Raw genomic sequence first — 15946 nt, forward strand, 5'->3', positions numbered from 1 at the left:
TATGCAGCCACCACTAGAGGGAGCTCACTACATACAGATTATACAGCCACCACTAGAGGGAGCTCTCAGCATACAGATTATACAGCCAACACTAGAGGAAGCTCACTACAGACAGATCATACAGCCACCACTAGAGGGAGCTCACTACATACAGATTATAAAGCCAGCACTACAGGGAGCTCACTACATACAGATTGTAGAGCCACCACTAGAGGGTGCTCTCCATATACAGATTATACAGCCACTCACTACATACAGATTATACAGCCACCATAGAGAGAGTTCACTAAATACAGATTATACAGCCACCACTAGGGGGACCTCACTGTATATAGATTATACAGCCATCACTAGACGGAGCTCACTACATACATATTATACAGCCACCACTAGGGGGAGCTCAGGAGATTACTACAATCAGATATATACAGCCACTACTAGAGGGAACTCACTACATACAGATTACACAGCAACCACTAGAGGGAGCTCACTACATACAGATTATACAGCCACCACTAGAGGGAGCTCACTACATACAGATTACACAGCCACCACTAGAGGGAGCTCACTACATACAGATTATACAGTTACCACAAGAGGGAGCTCACTACATACAGATTATACAGCCACCACTAGGGGGAGCTCACTACATACAGATAATACAGCCACCACTAGAGGGAGCTCACTACATACAGATTATACAGTCACCACTAGAGGGTGCTCACTACATACAGATTATACAGTCACCACTAGAGGGAGCTCACTACATACAGATTATACAGTCACCACTAGAGGGAGCTCACTACATACAGATTATACAGCCACCACTAGAGGGAGCTCACTACATACAGATTATACAGCCACCACTAGAGGGAGCTCACTACATACAGCCACCACTAGAGGGAGCTCAGGAGATTACTACATACAGATATATACAGTCACCACTAGAGGGAGCTCAGGAGATTACTGCATACAGATATATACAGCCACCACTAGAGGGAGCTCAGGAGGTTACTACAAACAGATATATACAGCCACCACTAGAGGGAGCTCAGGAGATTACTACATACAGATTATACAGTCACCACTAGAGGGAGCTCACTACATACAGATTATACAGTCACCACTAGAGGGAGCTCACTACATACAGATTACACAGCCACCACTAGAGGGAGCTCACTACATACAGATTATACAGTTACCACTAGAGGGAGCTCACTACATACAGATTATACAGCCACCACTAGGGGGAGCTCACTACATACAGATAATACAGCCACCACTAGAGGGAGCTCACTACATACAGATTATACAGTCACCACTAGAGGGTGCTCACTACATACAGATTATACAGTCACCACTAGAGGGAGCTCACTACATACAGATTATACAGCCACCACTAGAGGGAGCTCACTACATACAGCCACCACTAGAGGGAGCTCAGGAGATTACTACATACAGATATATACAGTCACCACTAGAGGGAGCTCAGGAGATTACTGCATACAGATATATACAGCCACCACTAGAGGGAGCTCAGGAGGTTACTACAAACAGATATATACAGCCACCACTAGAGGGAGCTCAGGAGATTACTACATACAGATTATACAGTCACCACTAGAGGGAGCTCACTACATACAGATTATACAGTCACCACTAGAGGGAGCTCACTACATACAGATTATACAGCCACCACTAGAGGAAGCTCACTACATACAGCCACCACTAGAGGGAGCTCAGGAGATTACTACATACAGATATATACAGTCACCACTAGAGGGAGCTCAGGAGATTACTGCATACAGATTTACAGCCACCACTAGAGGGAGCTCAGGAGGTTACTACAAACAGATATATACAGCCACCACTAGAGGGAGCTCGGGAGATTACTACATACAGATATATACAGCCACCACTAGAGGGAGCTCAGGAGATTACTACATGCAGATATATACAGCCACCACTAGAGGGAGCTCAGGAGATTACTACATACAGATTATACAGTCACCACTAGAGGGAGCTCACTACATACAGATTATACAGCCACCACTAGAGGGAGCTCACTACATACAGCCACCACTAGAGGGAGCTCAGGAGATTACTACATACAGATATATACAGTCACCACTAGAGGGAGCTCAGGAGATTACTGCATACAGATATATACAGCCACCACTAGAGGGAGCTCAGGAGATTACTACATACAGATATATACAGTCACCACTAGAGGGAGCTCAGGAGATTACTGCATACAGATATATACAGCCACCACTAGAGGGAGCTCAGGAGATTACTACATACAGATTATACAGTCACCACTAGAGGGAGCTCACTACATACAGATTATACAGTCACCACTAGAGGGAGCTCACTACATACAGATTATACAGTCACCACTAGGGGGAGTTTACTACATTCAGATTATACAGTCACCACTAGAGGGAGCTCACTACATACAGATTATACAGTCACTCCTAGAGGGAGCTCACTACATACAGATTATACAGCCACCACTAGAGGGAGCTCACTACATACAGATTATACAGCCACCACTAGAGGGAGCTCACTACATACAGCCACCACTAGAGGGAGCTCAGGAGATTACTACATACAGATATATACAGTCACCACTAGAGGGAGCTCAGGAGATTACTGCATACAGATATATACAGCCACCACTAGAGGGAGCTCAGGAGATTACTACATACAGATATATACAGTCACCACTAGAGGGAGCTCAGGAGATTACTGCATACAGATATATACAGCCACCACTAGAGGGAGCTCAGGAGATTACTACATACAGATTATACAGTCACCACTAGAGGGAGCTCACTACATACAGATTATACAGTCACCACTAGAGGGAGCTCACTACATACAGATTATACAGTCACCACTAGGGGGAGTTTACTACATTCAGATTATACAGTCACCACTAGAGGGAGCTCACTACATACAGATTATACAGTCACTCCTAGAGGGAGCTCACTACATACAGATTATACAGCCACCACTAGAGGGAGCTCACTACATACAGATTATACAGTCACTGTAATACCTCATTTTGTCTGTGGTGGCGCTGCACAGAAACTGAACAGCTGCTGGTGTGCTTCCTCTTTGGTTACTGTTGATCAGTGGGTTCCAGCTGCGGACAGCCTGTGATCAGTTTATAGGGAGCCCTGTGATACTACTGGTCAGGTTTGCAGGCTACTCTGACGTCAGGTTTATATACTGGGAACAGTGGTGATGGTATACTGGGTGTACTGGTGCTCCTACATAATGGACAGGTGCGGTTCATGAAGGACGTTTCCTCCTATGTGTCTTATCTAGCAGAAAGGAATGACTTTCTTTGGGAAATTTCCAGTTTTTAGATTTTTTATATTCAGTGACTGGATATAATGATAAATTAGCGGCTCTTTTATCCGTCATTGCAGCAATCACTGCCCCAGGTCAGACAAAAGCAATCGATCATCTGACTTTCTGTGTTTCTAGAGAAAAGGTCAATTGCATCCTGGAATACAAGACTGAGAGATAATCAGGAAAGATGACGGGGATCTTACATGCTGAAGGCAGACTGCAGAAATCTACAAAACTGTCCGTCTCTCTATCCATCTAATATATATATTATCTATCTTATATCTATCTGTCATTTCTACTTCTTTATGATATTTTGGAGAAACACGTTCCGATCTATAGTTTATATGGCTCAAAGTTTCTGTAAAGCCTTGTAAGTCTCTGTTCACATCATGTTTGCGGCCTGCAGCACTACCTCTCCCATCACTGGGTCTGCTGGGAGTACGTGGCGTCCATCATGACAAACCACAATAATAAACAAAATCCACAACCCAGATGTGAACAGACCCCGATAAACCAGTGAACAGAGGGCAGAATATTCACCTCTTCAGTCTGGTCAGGGCGTGTGGCCACATTTACAGCTCTTCTTCCCACCCCCGCGGTGAATATGTAACCGGTACTTTCCGTAATATATCATAAAGCAAACACGTTTAATACACGGAAAGCTGCAGCAATTTCTCTGAATGGAAAATTAGGACTAATGCATTTTAGGGGACAGTAATGGGTACGGCACCAAGCCCCGCATTTCTATGTGCAGGGATGGTTATGTCTGTCCACAGGATGGCGCTATATCTATGAAGATGACTTCTTATCTTATAATCTTTGGATGGAAACAATAGAAGATGTCAGGCATTCAGGGAACAGAACTGCCAAGGGTTGTGCATATGCATTACACTGTGGACTGCCGAGTGTGCAAGAATCATAACATCAAGGGTGCAGATGGGTCATTCACTTCTCTGCAGGTGCGCATGGCTTGGTGGAGGCGATTAGGTTTCGCTACAGCAGTGGCACAAAGGGCTTATTACGGGGGATATTATACAATTGAGTGCACAGGGAGGCTGGATAAACAGGGGTCATTACCTGGCTGCCAAGAACAGCACACAGCTGACGGCCAGATAAGCCAACAACATGAAGAGCCAGACAGCAGGAGAGAAAGGATCCAGGAAGGAGAAGTACCCAGGCTTCCGGCCCTGTGGGAGACATGGGAATATATACAGGAGGTACAGCGAGAGGAATCGGTGCACAGTACAGGTGAAAAGGGCGACCACAGCAATATCTAGCGTCAGAAGAGATCACAGAAACCCCATGTGGTGTGAACAGAGAGCAATACGAGAGAAATCGTAAATACTGAGCGAGGGCCACAGTGTGAACAGAACCTGATCAGTGTACAGGGATGATATGGCGCTGCTTATGTCCTGCTGCTGCAGAACCTCATAATACACACATCAGCTCCTGCAAAACTTTATAATACACACCTCAGCTGCTGCAGAACCTCCTAATACACCCCTCAGCTGCTGCAGAACCTCTAAATACACACCTCAGCTGCTGCAGAACCTCCTAATACACCCCTCAGCTGCTGCAGAACCTCCTAATACACCCCTCAGCTGCTGCAGAACCTCCTAATACACCCCTCAGCTGCTGCAGAACCTCTAAATACACACCTCAGCTGCTGCAGAACCTCATAATACACACATCAGCTCCTGCAAAACCTTATAATACTAACCTCAGCTGCTGCAGAACCTCCTAATACACCCCTCAGCTGCTGCAGAACCTCTAAATACACACCTCAGCTGCTGCAGAACCTCCTAATACACCCCTCAGCTGCTGCAGAACCTCCTAATACACCCCTCAGCTCCTGCAAAACCTTATAATACACCCCTCAGCTGCTGCAGAACCTCTAAATACACACCTCAGCTGCTGCAGAACCTCCTAATACACCCCTCAGCTGCTGCAGAACCTCCTAATACACCCCTCAGCTGCTGCAGAATCTCCTAATACACACCTCAGCTGCTGCAGAACCTCCTAATACACACCTCAGCTCCTGCAAAACCTCCTAATACACACCTCAGCTGCTGCAGAACTTCCTAATACACACCTCAGCTGCTGCAGAACCTCCTAATACACACCTCAGCTGCTGCAGAACTTCCTAATACACACCTCAGCTGCTGCAGAACCTCCTAATACACACCTCAGCTCCTGCAAAACCTCCTAATACACACCTCAGCTGCTGCAGAACCTCCTAATACACACCTCAGCTGCTGCAGAACCTCCTAATACACACCTCAGCTCCTGCAAAACCTCCTAATACACACCTCAGCTGCTGCAGAACTTCCTAATACACACCTCAGCTGCTGCAGAACCTCCTAATACACACCTCAGCTGCTGCAGAACTTCCTAATACACACCTCAGCTGCTGCAGAACCTCCTAATACACACCTCAGCTCCTGCAAAACCTCCTAATACACACCTCAGCTGCTGCAGAACCTCCTAATACACACCTCAGCTGCTGCAGAACCTCCTAATACACACCTCAGCTCCTGCAAAACCTCCTAATACACACCTCAGCTGCTGCAGAACTTCCTAATACACACCTCAGCTGCTGCAGAACCTCCTAATACACACCTCAGCTTCTGCAGAACCTCCTAATACACACCTCAGCTGCTGCAGAACCTCCTAATACACACCTCAGCTCCTGCAAAACCTCCTAATACACACCTCAGCTGCTGCACAACCTCCTAATACACACCTCAGCTGCTGCAGAACCTCATAATACACAACTCACCTGCTGCAGAACCTCCTAATACACACCTCAGCTGCTGCAGAACCTCCTAACACACACCTCAGCTCCTGCAAAACCTCCTAATACACACCTCAGCTGCTGCAGAATCTCATAATACACAACTCACCTGCTGCAGAACCTCCTAATACACACCTCAGCTGCTGCAGAACCTCCTAATACACACCTCAGCTGCTGCAGAACCTCCTAATACACGCCTCAGCTGCTGCAGAACCTCCTAATACACACCTCAGCTGCTGCAGAACATCATAATACACACCTCAGCTGCTGTAGAACCTCATAATACACACCCTAGTTGCTGCAGAACCCCCTAATATACAACTTACCTGCTGCAGAACCTCATAATGCACACCCCAGCTGCTACAGAACCTCATAATACACACCTTAGCTGCTGCAGAACCTCCTAATACACAACTCGCCTGCTGCACAACCTCCTAATACACACCTCAGCTGCTGCAGAACCTCTTTATACACACCTCAGCTGCTGCAGAACCTCATAATACACACCTCAGCTGCTGCAGAACATCATAGCACACACCTCAGCTGCTGCAGAACCTCCTAATACACACCTCAGCTGCTGCAGAACCTCCTAATACACACCTCAGCTGCAGAACCTCATAATACACCCCTCAGCTGCTGCAGAACATCATAGTACACACCTCAGCTGCTGCAGAACCTCCTAATACACACCTCAGCTACAGAACATCATAATACACACCTCAGCTGCTGCAGAACCTCATAATACACACCTCAGCTGCTGCAGAACATCATAGCACACACCTCAGCTGCTGCAGAACCTCCTAATACACACCTCAGCTGCTGCAGAACCTCCTAATACACACCTCAGCTACAGAACCTCATAATACACACCTCAGCTGCTGCAGAACATCATAGTACACACCTCAGCTGCTGCAGAACCTCCTAATACACACCTCAGCTGCTGCAGAACATCATAGTACACACCTCAGCTGCTGCAGAACCTCCTAATACACACCTCAGCTGCAGAACATCATAATACACACCACAGCTGCTGCAGATTTTTTTTTTTTAAAAGATGACTCAATCAATAAATGCTTATCAGAAATATCCCTAATTCTTCAAAGAGGTTCTGCAGCAGCTGAGGTCTGTATGATGAGGAATGTCTCATCTTCTCCATATCAGTGCTCATATGTACAAGGAGTGCAGATTGTAGGGTGTGTAAGTGCAGTGTGCCCAGGAAATGGGGGAGATGTGTGTATGTGGGGGGTGCAGCATACCTGTGGATAGCAGAGGACAGGCCGATGTACAGAATGTTTCAGCCACTACATGAATAAAGATGAGGAAGTGAGTGTATGAGAGAGGACATGTGGAGGACAGGACGCAGCAGAAGTGACCGCACATACTGATGGATGTGTCACTGAGGACACAAGATGCGGCAGGAGCTCATATGGCGCTATAATACAGGAGAAACAACTGGACTGACATTTTTTTCTTGAAGACGTTTCGCTAGTCATCGGACAAAAAATCTGCAGTTTTAAATACTGGTGACGTGTGCTTCAGTCATGGAGGTAAGATGTTACAATGCTGTTCTAACACCTCTCTCGAGGCAGTTTAATCACACCTATTAGCTTCAGTCATAAAAATGCAATTGACATCTTATGACTGAAGCACGAGTCACCGGTATTTAATGCTGGAGATTTCTCGTACAAGTCATTCTAACTGAGAAACCTAGTCTGATGACGAACGAAACAACGGCAAGAAAACAAGTCCAGTTGCTCCGACCTATTGCCACAGGAGAGGGCTGCATCAGACTACACAGAGTTTGTTTGTAGTCTGTAACCATGGAGACACCATAGAGAAACCAGAGGACAGTTTTAACCTAGTTTATAATATCTGATGGAGCAATTAAACACTTAGATTGCTAAAGAATACATGTCCTGTTATGTGTTCTATTCAGTAAGGGAGATACAAACATCTCAGCAGATGTTGTGGCCTGAAAAGTCTGACCCAATCATCAGCTCAAACAGCACTGTCAGGGTCCACCTGGAGGGTCATGACAGTGGTCAGGATGAATCAGGAGGGGGTCTGCTGCACGTGCCCTCCTTAACTTTCCTGTTAGGGACTCGCAAATTTAATATCCAGCATATCATATGTAATACCCTGTGGTATCTTATGTAGTACCTTATGTAGTACCCTATGCACTATGTAGACCCTTATGTAGTAACCTATGTAATACCTAATGTAGTGCCATATGTATTACATTATGTAGCATCCTTTGTAGTACCTTATGTAAAACCTTATATAATACCCTAGGTAGAACCTTATGTAGAACCTCATATAGTACCCTATGTTATACCTTATGTAGTATCCTATGTACGTAAAACCTTATGTAGTACCTTATCTAGAACCCTCTGTAGTACATTATGTAATACCTGATGTAGTACTATATGTAGCACCTTATGTTGTACTCTATGTAGTATCTTGTGTCGTACCATATGCAGTACCCTATATCGAACCATATGCAGTACATTATGTAGTATTCTATGTAGTACTCTATGTAGTACCTTACATTGTACTCTATGTAGTACCTGTCACAGTCATTACCTCTGGCTGTGACCTTCTGTCTATGCTCTCGCTGCAGCTCCGTTCCTGTGTGTTATTTGTGGTTCTGTATGGGTTAACTCCCCTGTGTGTCTATTAGGAGTTAATCCTCTCTGTCTGCTCCATGGGTGTGGCCTCTCTGCTGCACCCATGGAACCTGTATATAAGGCTGAGGTTTCCTCAGTTCTGTGTCAGCTCTCCTGGTGTGTGTTGTCTTGTCCTGCTCCTTGTTTGTACTCACTCTCCCATGCTGCTGACCCATGGGATCCGTGTCTGTCTGTCTGTGCTCTGTGGGTTTCCTACTTGTTCATTGACGTCCTCTTTCCTATGTTTCTGTTATCTGTTCTGCCAGTTATGTTTGTTATGTTATATGTCTCTGTTCAGCAAGCCCTTGCTGCACCTTTCTTTGCAGCAGAGTGCCATGGGCAAGGCCATGCAGTTTACTACTGGTGGAGCAAGTCCTTCTCTGCTCATTGTCACTCCTGTTTCCTTGCTATGTACTCCTGCTTGTGTTATTAGTTGCCCTGTTTGTATTTGCCTGTCTGTTATGTTTGCCTATGTGCCGTCGGTACCTTCTGGTACCTGTTGTCCATTCGTTCTTGCTGTCACTGTCTAGTTTACGCTCCGGAGTAGACCCTGGCAACTTCCTGCTGCAAAGTCTAACCCTACCATCTGGGGCCCTAGTGAATACCAGGAGTTGCTTAGTCACGCTCCTCTGGAGTATTACTAGACAGTGGCGCAGTGGGGGTTTTCTCCCACTGTGCTGACGGTACATAGAGCTCATGTTTTGTCTGTGCTGCCTTCCCTGGTTTTTGTTTGTGCAATAAACTCTTGTGTCTGTACCTGATTTCTGTTTGTTTATTGCTTGACGACGCAGAGGTCTCTCCTGGGACCTCCAACTCGTGACAGTACCTTACATTGTACTCTATGTAGTACCTTGTGTCGTACCATATGCAGTACCCTATATCGAACCATATGCAGTACATTATGTAGTATTCTATGTAGTACTCTATGTAGTACCTTACATTGTACTCTATGTAGTACCTTGTGTAGTACCATATGTAGTACCCTATATCAAACCATATGCAGTACATTATGTAGTATTCTATGTAGTACTCTATGTAGTAGCTTATGTTGTACTCTATGTATTACCTTACATTGTGCTCTATGTAGTACCTTGTGTAGTACCATATGTAGTACCCTATGTAATAGTTTGTGTAGTACATTTTGTTGTAGTTATGTAGTACTTTATGTAGTATCCTATATAGAATCTTATGTAGTACCCTATGTGGTAACTTCTGTAGCATTGTATTTAGTAACTTCTGTAGTACCCAATGTAGATTGGACAAGACATATGGACGTGGTTTAGTATAAAGAGAACATGTATGTAAATGGAAAACAAATAGCTATGCCTTTTCTCTAAGGATGAAGCTGTACTGTATATACCGTATAATGTACATACAATTACATAGAGAAGAGAACTATTCAACCCCAATCCACTATTTTTCTACTTTCCACCTTGGACCTGATCAGGGCCAGGACAAACGGCAGGTGAGAGCTCCCAGAGATGCCATCTCCCAGGAACAATTTTCTTTAAAAATAAATATTGGGATGAATCAGCCATTGCATGGTAACAACTAATGTATCTATAGCACATATCTGTGCAGGACCTTTACTGTTGAAAGACCCACAGTCACATGATCATCTGTGAAGGACCTGTGATTACATGACCATCTGTGAAGGATCTAAAGTCACATGACCATCTGTGAAGGACCTACAGTCATATGACCATCTGTGAAGGACCTACAGTCATATGACCATCTGTGAAGGACCTACAGTCATATGACCATCTGTGAAGGACCTACAGTCATATGACCATCTGTGAAGGACCTACAGTCATATGACCATATGTGATGGACCTACAGTCATATGAATATATGTGAAGGACCTACAGTCACATGACCATCTGTGAAAAACCTAAAGCCATATGAACATATGTGAAGGACCTACAGTCATATGACCATATGTGATGGACCTACAGTCATATGACCATATGTGATGGACCTACAGTCATATGAATATATGTGAAGTACCTACAGTCACATGACCATCTGTGAAGGACCTACAGTCATATGAACATCTGTGAAGGACCTCTAGTCACATCATTATCTTTGAAGTTCTTGAAGCTAGTGGATGTAGCAACAAAGCTGCAGAGGCAGGGGGAGTGTGAGCTGGTCCGTATAAATGTCTGGGATCCTCCTTTTGTAGGTGGTCTGTTTTTATTTAGGGGGTATGTATTAATTTGGGGGTCTGGTCTGGGGTTGGATTGTGGGGTGCATTCTGGGGATGCAATGTAGTGTACATTCTGAGGTCTGTATTAATTTGGGAGTCTGGTCTGGGGTGTATTGTGGGGTGCATTCTGGGGCCTATTTATTTTAGAGAGTTCATTTATTTGGGGGTGTGATGACAGATATATGCACTTGTGACTGGAATGCAGCACGTTGGTGATGTTTGGGGCATGTTGTATGTAAATGGCGGATGTACGTAAAAAAAAAATGGGGTAATACTTATCACACCTTTTCTCAGAATCTCAGAACCTGATGTCACCCTCCATATATCAGAATCTCCGCACTCTCAGCATCCCAAATAAGGTTCAGGCCGCACTCCGGCACTTCGCTGCTCGAGACGTGAAAAACTGCCTATGAAAGTGCCTGGAACATCGCACATCACACGGGAGAGATTACCATGACGGGGGCGGCAAATAAACATGATGCACGTCCACCATTCTCTGCAATAAATGCCGGCTCTTGGATGTTTTTGATGCCACTTCATACATTCGGAAGAATAGTTACTCCAAGAGGGATTGAGTACAAATGCAGAAGAGCAGATATGTGATACAGACAGCAGAAGGGGGCAATGTGTGCGCTGCGTCTGTGGACAGGATGGGTTATCTGATTAGGGTGACCATATGTCCTCCCAGACACGTCCTCTTTCTGGGACCTGAAATAATCTTCCTGCCAAGATTTATAAGTTCAAAAATCAAAAATGTCCAGGATTCTCAAAGGAGAGAGGTGCTGCGGGTGGGCACTATAATGTGATACAGTGCAAGAGATGAAGGACCTGTGATGATGCCACCGTCATGTGATCTGTGCAGGAGGGGCTGGAGTCCAGCAGTGGAGAGAAAAATGCTAAGGACCTGTGATGACATCACCATCATGTAATCAGTGCAGGTGGGGCGGAGTTTAGCAGTGGGGAGAAGTGATGAGGACCTGTAATGACGTCACCGTCATGTGATCAGTGCAGGTGGGGCAGAGTTTAGCAGTGGGGAGAAGTGATAAGGACCTGTAATGACATCACCATCATGTAATCAGGGCAGGTGGGGCGGAGTTTAGCAGTGGGGAGAAGTGATGAGGACCTGTAATGACATCACCATCATGTAATCAGGGCAGGTGGGGCGGAGTTTAGCAGTGGGGAGAAGTGATGAGGACCTGTAATGACGTCACCGTCATGTGATCAGTGCAGGTGGGGCAGAGTTTTGCAGTGGGGAGAAGTGATGAGGACCTGTAATGACATCACCATCATGTAATCAGGGCAGGTGGGGCGGAGTTTAGCAGTGGGGAGAAGTGATGAGGACCTGTAATGACGTCACCGTCATGTGATCAGTGCAGGTGGGGCGGAGTTTAGCAGTGGGGAGAAGTGATGAGGGCCTGTAATGACGTCACCATCATGTGATCAGTGCAAGTGGGGCGGAGTTTAGCAGTTTGGAGAAGTGATGAGGACCTGTAATGACGTCACCATCATGTGATCAGTGCAGGAGGGGCCGGAGCTCAGCAGTGGAGAAGTGGCGAGCCTGAGAAACCTTGGAAGTTGTAGTTCTCTTGTCTTAGGCTACTTTCACACTATCGTTTTTACTGGATCCGGCAGGGTTCAGCAAAAGCGCTTCCGTTACCGATAATACAACCGTCTGTGTCCGTTATGAACGATCCGGTTGTATTATCTATAACATAGCCAAGACGGATCCTTCATGAACGAACTCCATGGAAAGTCAATGGGGGACGGATCCGTTTTCTATTGTGTCAGAGAAAACGGATTCTTCCCCATTGACTTGCATTGTGGGTCATGACCGATCCGTCTTGCTCCGCATCCCATGACGAAAAGAAAACTGCAGCTTGGGAACCCAACCAAACGAAACGGAATGAATTTTGGAGCGCTCCATTCTGTTCAGTTTTGTCATTGACAATGAATGGGGACAAAACGGAAGCGTTTTTCTCCAGTATTGAGACCCTATGATGGATCTCAATACCGGAAAATAGAAACACGAGTGTGAAAGTAGCCTTATACTCCCTCTCTGAATTGTCCTCTGGTATCCCATAATAACATCAGGTACAGACTGGGAGTTGTAGTCTCTCCTCTTATTCCACCTCACTGACATATCCTCTGTTATCCCATAATAGCAGCCTGGACATGGTGGGAGTTGTTGTCTTCTCCTCTTATGCCTCCTCTGTGCAATGTCATATAATGGATGGATCTAGCAATGGCCACTGCTGATAACGTCTGCCTGAAGGTGGTCACTTCTCAGAGGGAGCCGTTCCACCTAGTCAAGGTTACTCACCACCCAATGTTGTCACACTCCCTGCCCCCAATACATATTTTGACGCTCTTCACCCCTTCTGAACACATCGTCCTTCCAGCAGATTGCTAGGGGTCATTTGGGTCTCCAGTGACTCAGTCCTAGGTATAACTGCGCCTCCTGCGTCCTTTGTAGCTGCACCCCAGAAAGTGGTTTGTGTGGACGGTTTGGCGGTACACGGGCTTGTAGTATTTGCAGTAATGAAGGACAGATGATTATGTTCAGTGGTGGGTGGTATGTGGCGGTTATAAGGGGCACTCACCCCTCATAATCATCAGGATGTTATGTGTTCTGTGGGGAAGGGATTTTCCTGTGCTCTTCTGACTTCCTGGTCTTTTGGCACACGCACAGACATCAGCGACATGCAAGAGAAGGGGCGGAAGGAGAGGGGCACCGCGGGTACCTACCATCTGAACCCGGTACAGAATACTGATCCCCAGGGTCATGAAGGGTTTGGAGAAGTCGATCACTTTCTCTCGCTCTGCTGTGATGGTGAACGCAGCGACCGCCAGATCTGCCTTCTGTGGAGAGACGAAACAGCAGGTTAATGAGAAGTAATGGCTGCCATGGCGATCTGGAGGCCTCGTTAGCGGGAATCCCAGAAAGAGGCCACTGCCGTGTAAGCTGTGACTGATTATCTGACACTGCGGCCGCGATACGTGGACGGAACATTACTGAATGCACTAAGAACGTACCGGCCTCGTCACACCCCTCCTCCGCTACTTCTATCCTGATTACTGCTGCCTACATACATCATGTATGTTCCCGCTCCTCCTCACCCCCCAACACTGCACCCGCAGTCTCTATGACATGCACATCCACCGCTCTCCTAGCATTTGGTCGCAGTCTCAGTTCGAAGGGATTCTCTTCCCAAATGAGTAGTAGAATAAAGTGGCGCTCCGCCTATGGATCCCCCTAAGAATCCAATATATATGTGGATGCATACTTAATGGCTGAAAACATCAGTCAACAGCAGCACACCTGCTTATCAATGGTTTCCACAACCAACAGGACACCTTATTTTGTAGAATACAAGGCAGAACTTTACATTCGAGGAGTCTATGACCAACGTCAAAGGATCCAACACAGCCTGTTATATTATGCTTAGTTCAGGGCCTAGTCATTAAATTCTCCTGGTGGTACCTAGAAACCAGCAAGCAGGTTTAGTGCTGTGGAGAGATCTGTTCTGTCTTCCTTTAACTTATTAAACGTATTCCTTCCATGGCGCTGTACATATGAGGAGCGGTGCACTTACATGGTACAGACAATTGTACTAAGCATGAACGAGTAAGAGACTGGTACAGAAGGAGAGAGGGCCCTGCCCACGAGGCTTACAATCTACATGGTGTGGAAGAAGGACACAGTAGGTGAGGGTGAAGTTGGTCATGGCAGTATAGAGGCAGTGGAGTCACTGGTTGGAGGCTTGTCTGAAGAGGTGGGTTTTCGGGTTTCTTTTAAGGGATTCCAATGTAGGTGAAAGTCTGATGTGTTGGGGTAGCGAGTTCTAGAGAATGGGGGATGCACGGGAGAAATCTTGGAGGCGATTGTGGGAAGAGGTGATAAGAGGAGAGAAGGAGGTCTTGTGAGGATTACGTGTGGGGATGTATCAGGGGTCAGAGATGTACGGAGAGGACAGGTGGTGGACGGCCTTACATGTATTTGTTTGTACTTTAAACTGAATTCGCTGGGCAATGGGGAGCCAGTGAAGAGACTGGTAGTGGGAAGAGGCAGAGGAGTAACCGGGAGGAGTGGTGGATAAGTTGGGCAGCAGAGTTGAGGGTAGATTGGAGCGGTGCGAGAGTGCTAGATGGAAGGCCACAGAGGACAATGTTACAGTAGTCTAGGCGGGAGATGATGAGGGCATGCACAAGTATTTTTGCAGACTCCTGGTTGAGGAATGTATGGATGCAAGAGATATTTTTCAGTTGGAAGTGGCAGGTGGTGGAAACGGCTTGGATGTGCGGTTTGAAGGACAGGGCAGAAACCAAGGTTACTCCAAGACAGTGGACTTGGTTGACCGAGGAGAGTGTGCAGCCATCAATCATTATAAATAGATCTTTTGGGGAAATTGAGTGAGACGGAGGAAAGAAGATAAATTTTGTTTTATCCATGTTAAGTTTTAGAAAGCAAGAGAAGAAGGAGGATATAGAAGATAGACATTGTGGGATTCTTGATAGTAAGGTGGTGATGTCTGGACCAGAGAGGTACATTTGTGTGTCGTCAGCATAAAAGTGATACTGAAAGCCATGGGACTCTATGAGCTGTCCTAGGCCTAAGGTGTAGATTGAGAAGAGCAGGGATCCTAGGACAGAGCCGTGAGGGACACCAACAGAGAGGGAATGAGATGAGGAGGTGGTGTGAGAGTGGGAGACACTATATGTCCGTTCTGTGAGGTATGATGTGATCCAGGAGAGGGCCAGGTCAGTAATGCCAAGAGATGAGAGAGTTTGTAACAGGAGAGAGTGGTCTTTGGTGTCAAAGGCAGAGGAAACATCAAGGAGGCGGAGGACAGAGTAATGGTGTTTGGCTTTGGCAGTTAGTAGGTCATTGGTGACTTTGGTAAGGGCAGTTTCAGTAGA

The 15946-nt window shown here is 46.1% G+C and overlaps 1 protein-coding gene across 1 annotated transcript in view; it reads right to left on the reverse strand.

Moving 5' to 3' along the window:
• The window catches only part of GRIK5 (glutamate ionotropic receptor kainate type subunit 5), a 162781-nt gene that overhangs the window by 39948 nt on the left and 106887 nt on the right, over positions 1–15946 (reverse strand). The window contains exons 13-14 of the mRNA XM_040415679.1: positions 13775–13888; positions 4441–4550 (exon numbers count right to left, since the gene is read on the reverse strand). Coding sequence (XP_040271613.1) covers positions 4441–4550; positions 13775–13888 — 224 coding nt within the window. The remainder of the gene's footprint in view (positions 1–4440; positions 4551–13774; positions 13889–15946) is intronic.

The sequence above is a fragment of the Bufo bufo genome, chromosome 1 (assembly GCF_905171765.1).
Source record: "Bufo bufo chromosome 1, aBufBuf1.1, whole genome shotgun sequence".
Taxonomy (NCBI): Eukaryota; Metazoa; Chordata; class Amphibia; order Anura; family Bufonidae; genus Bufo; species Bufo bufo.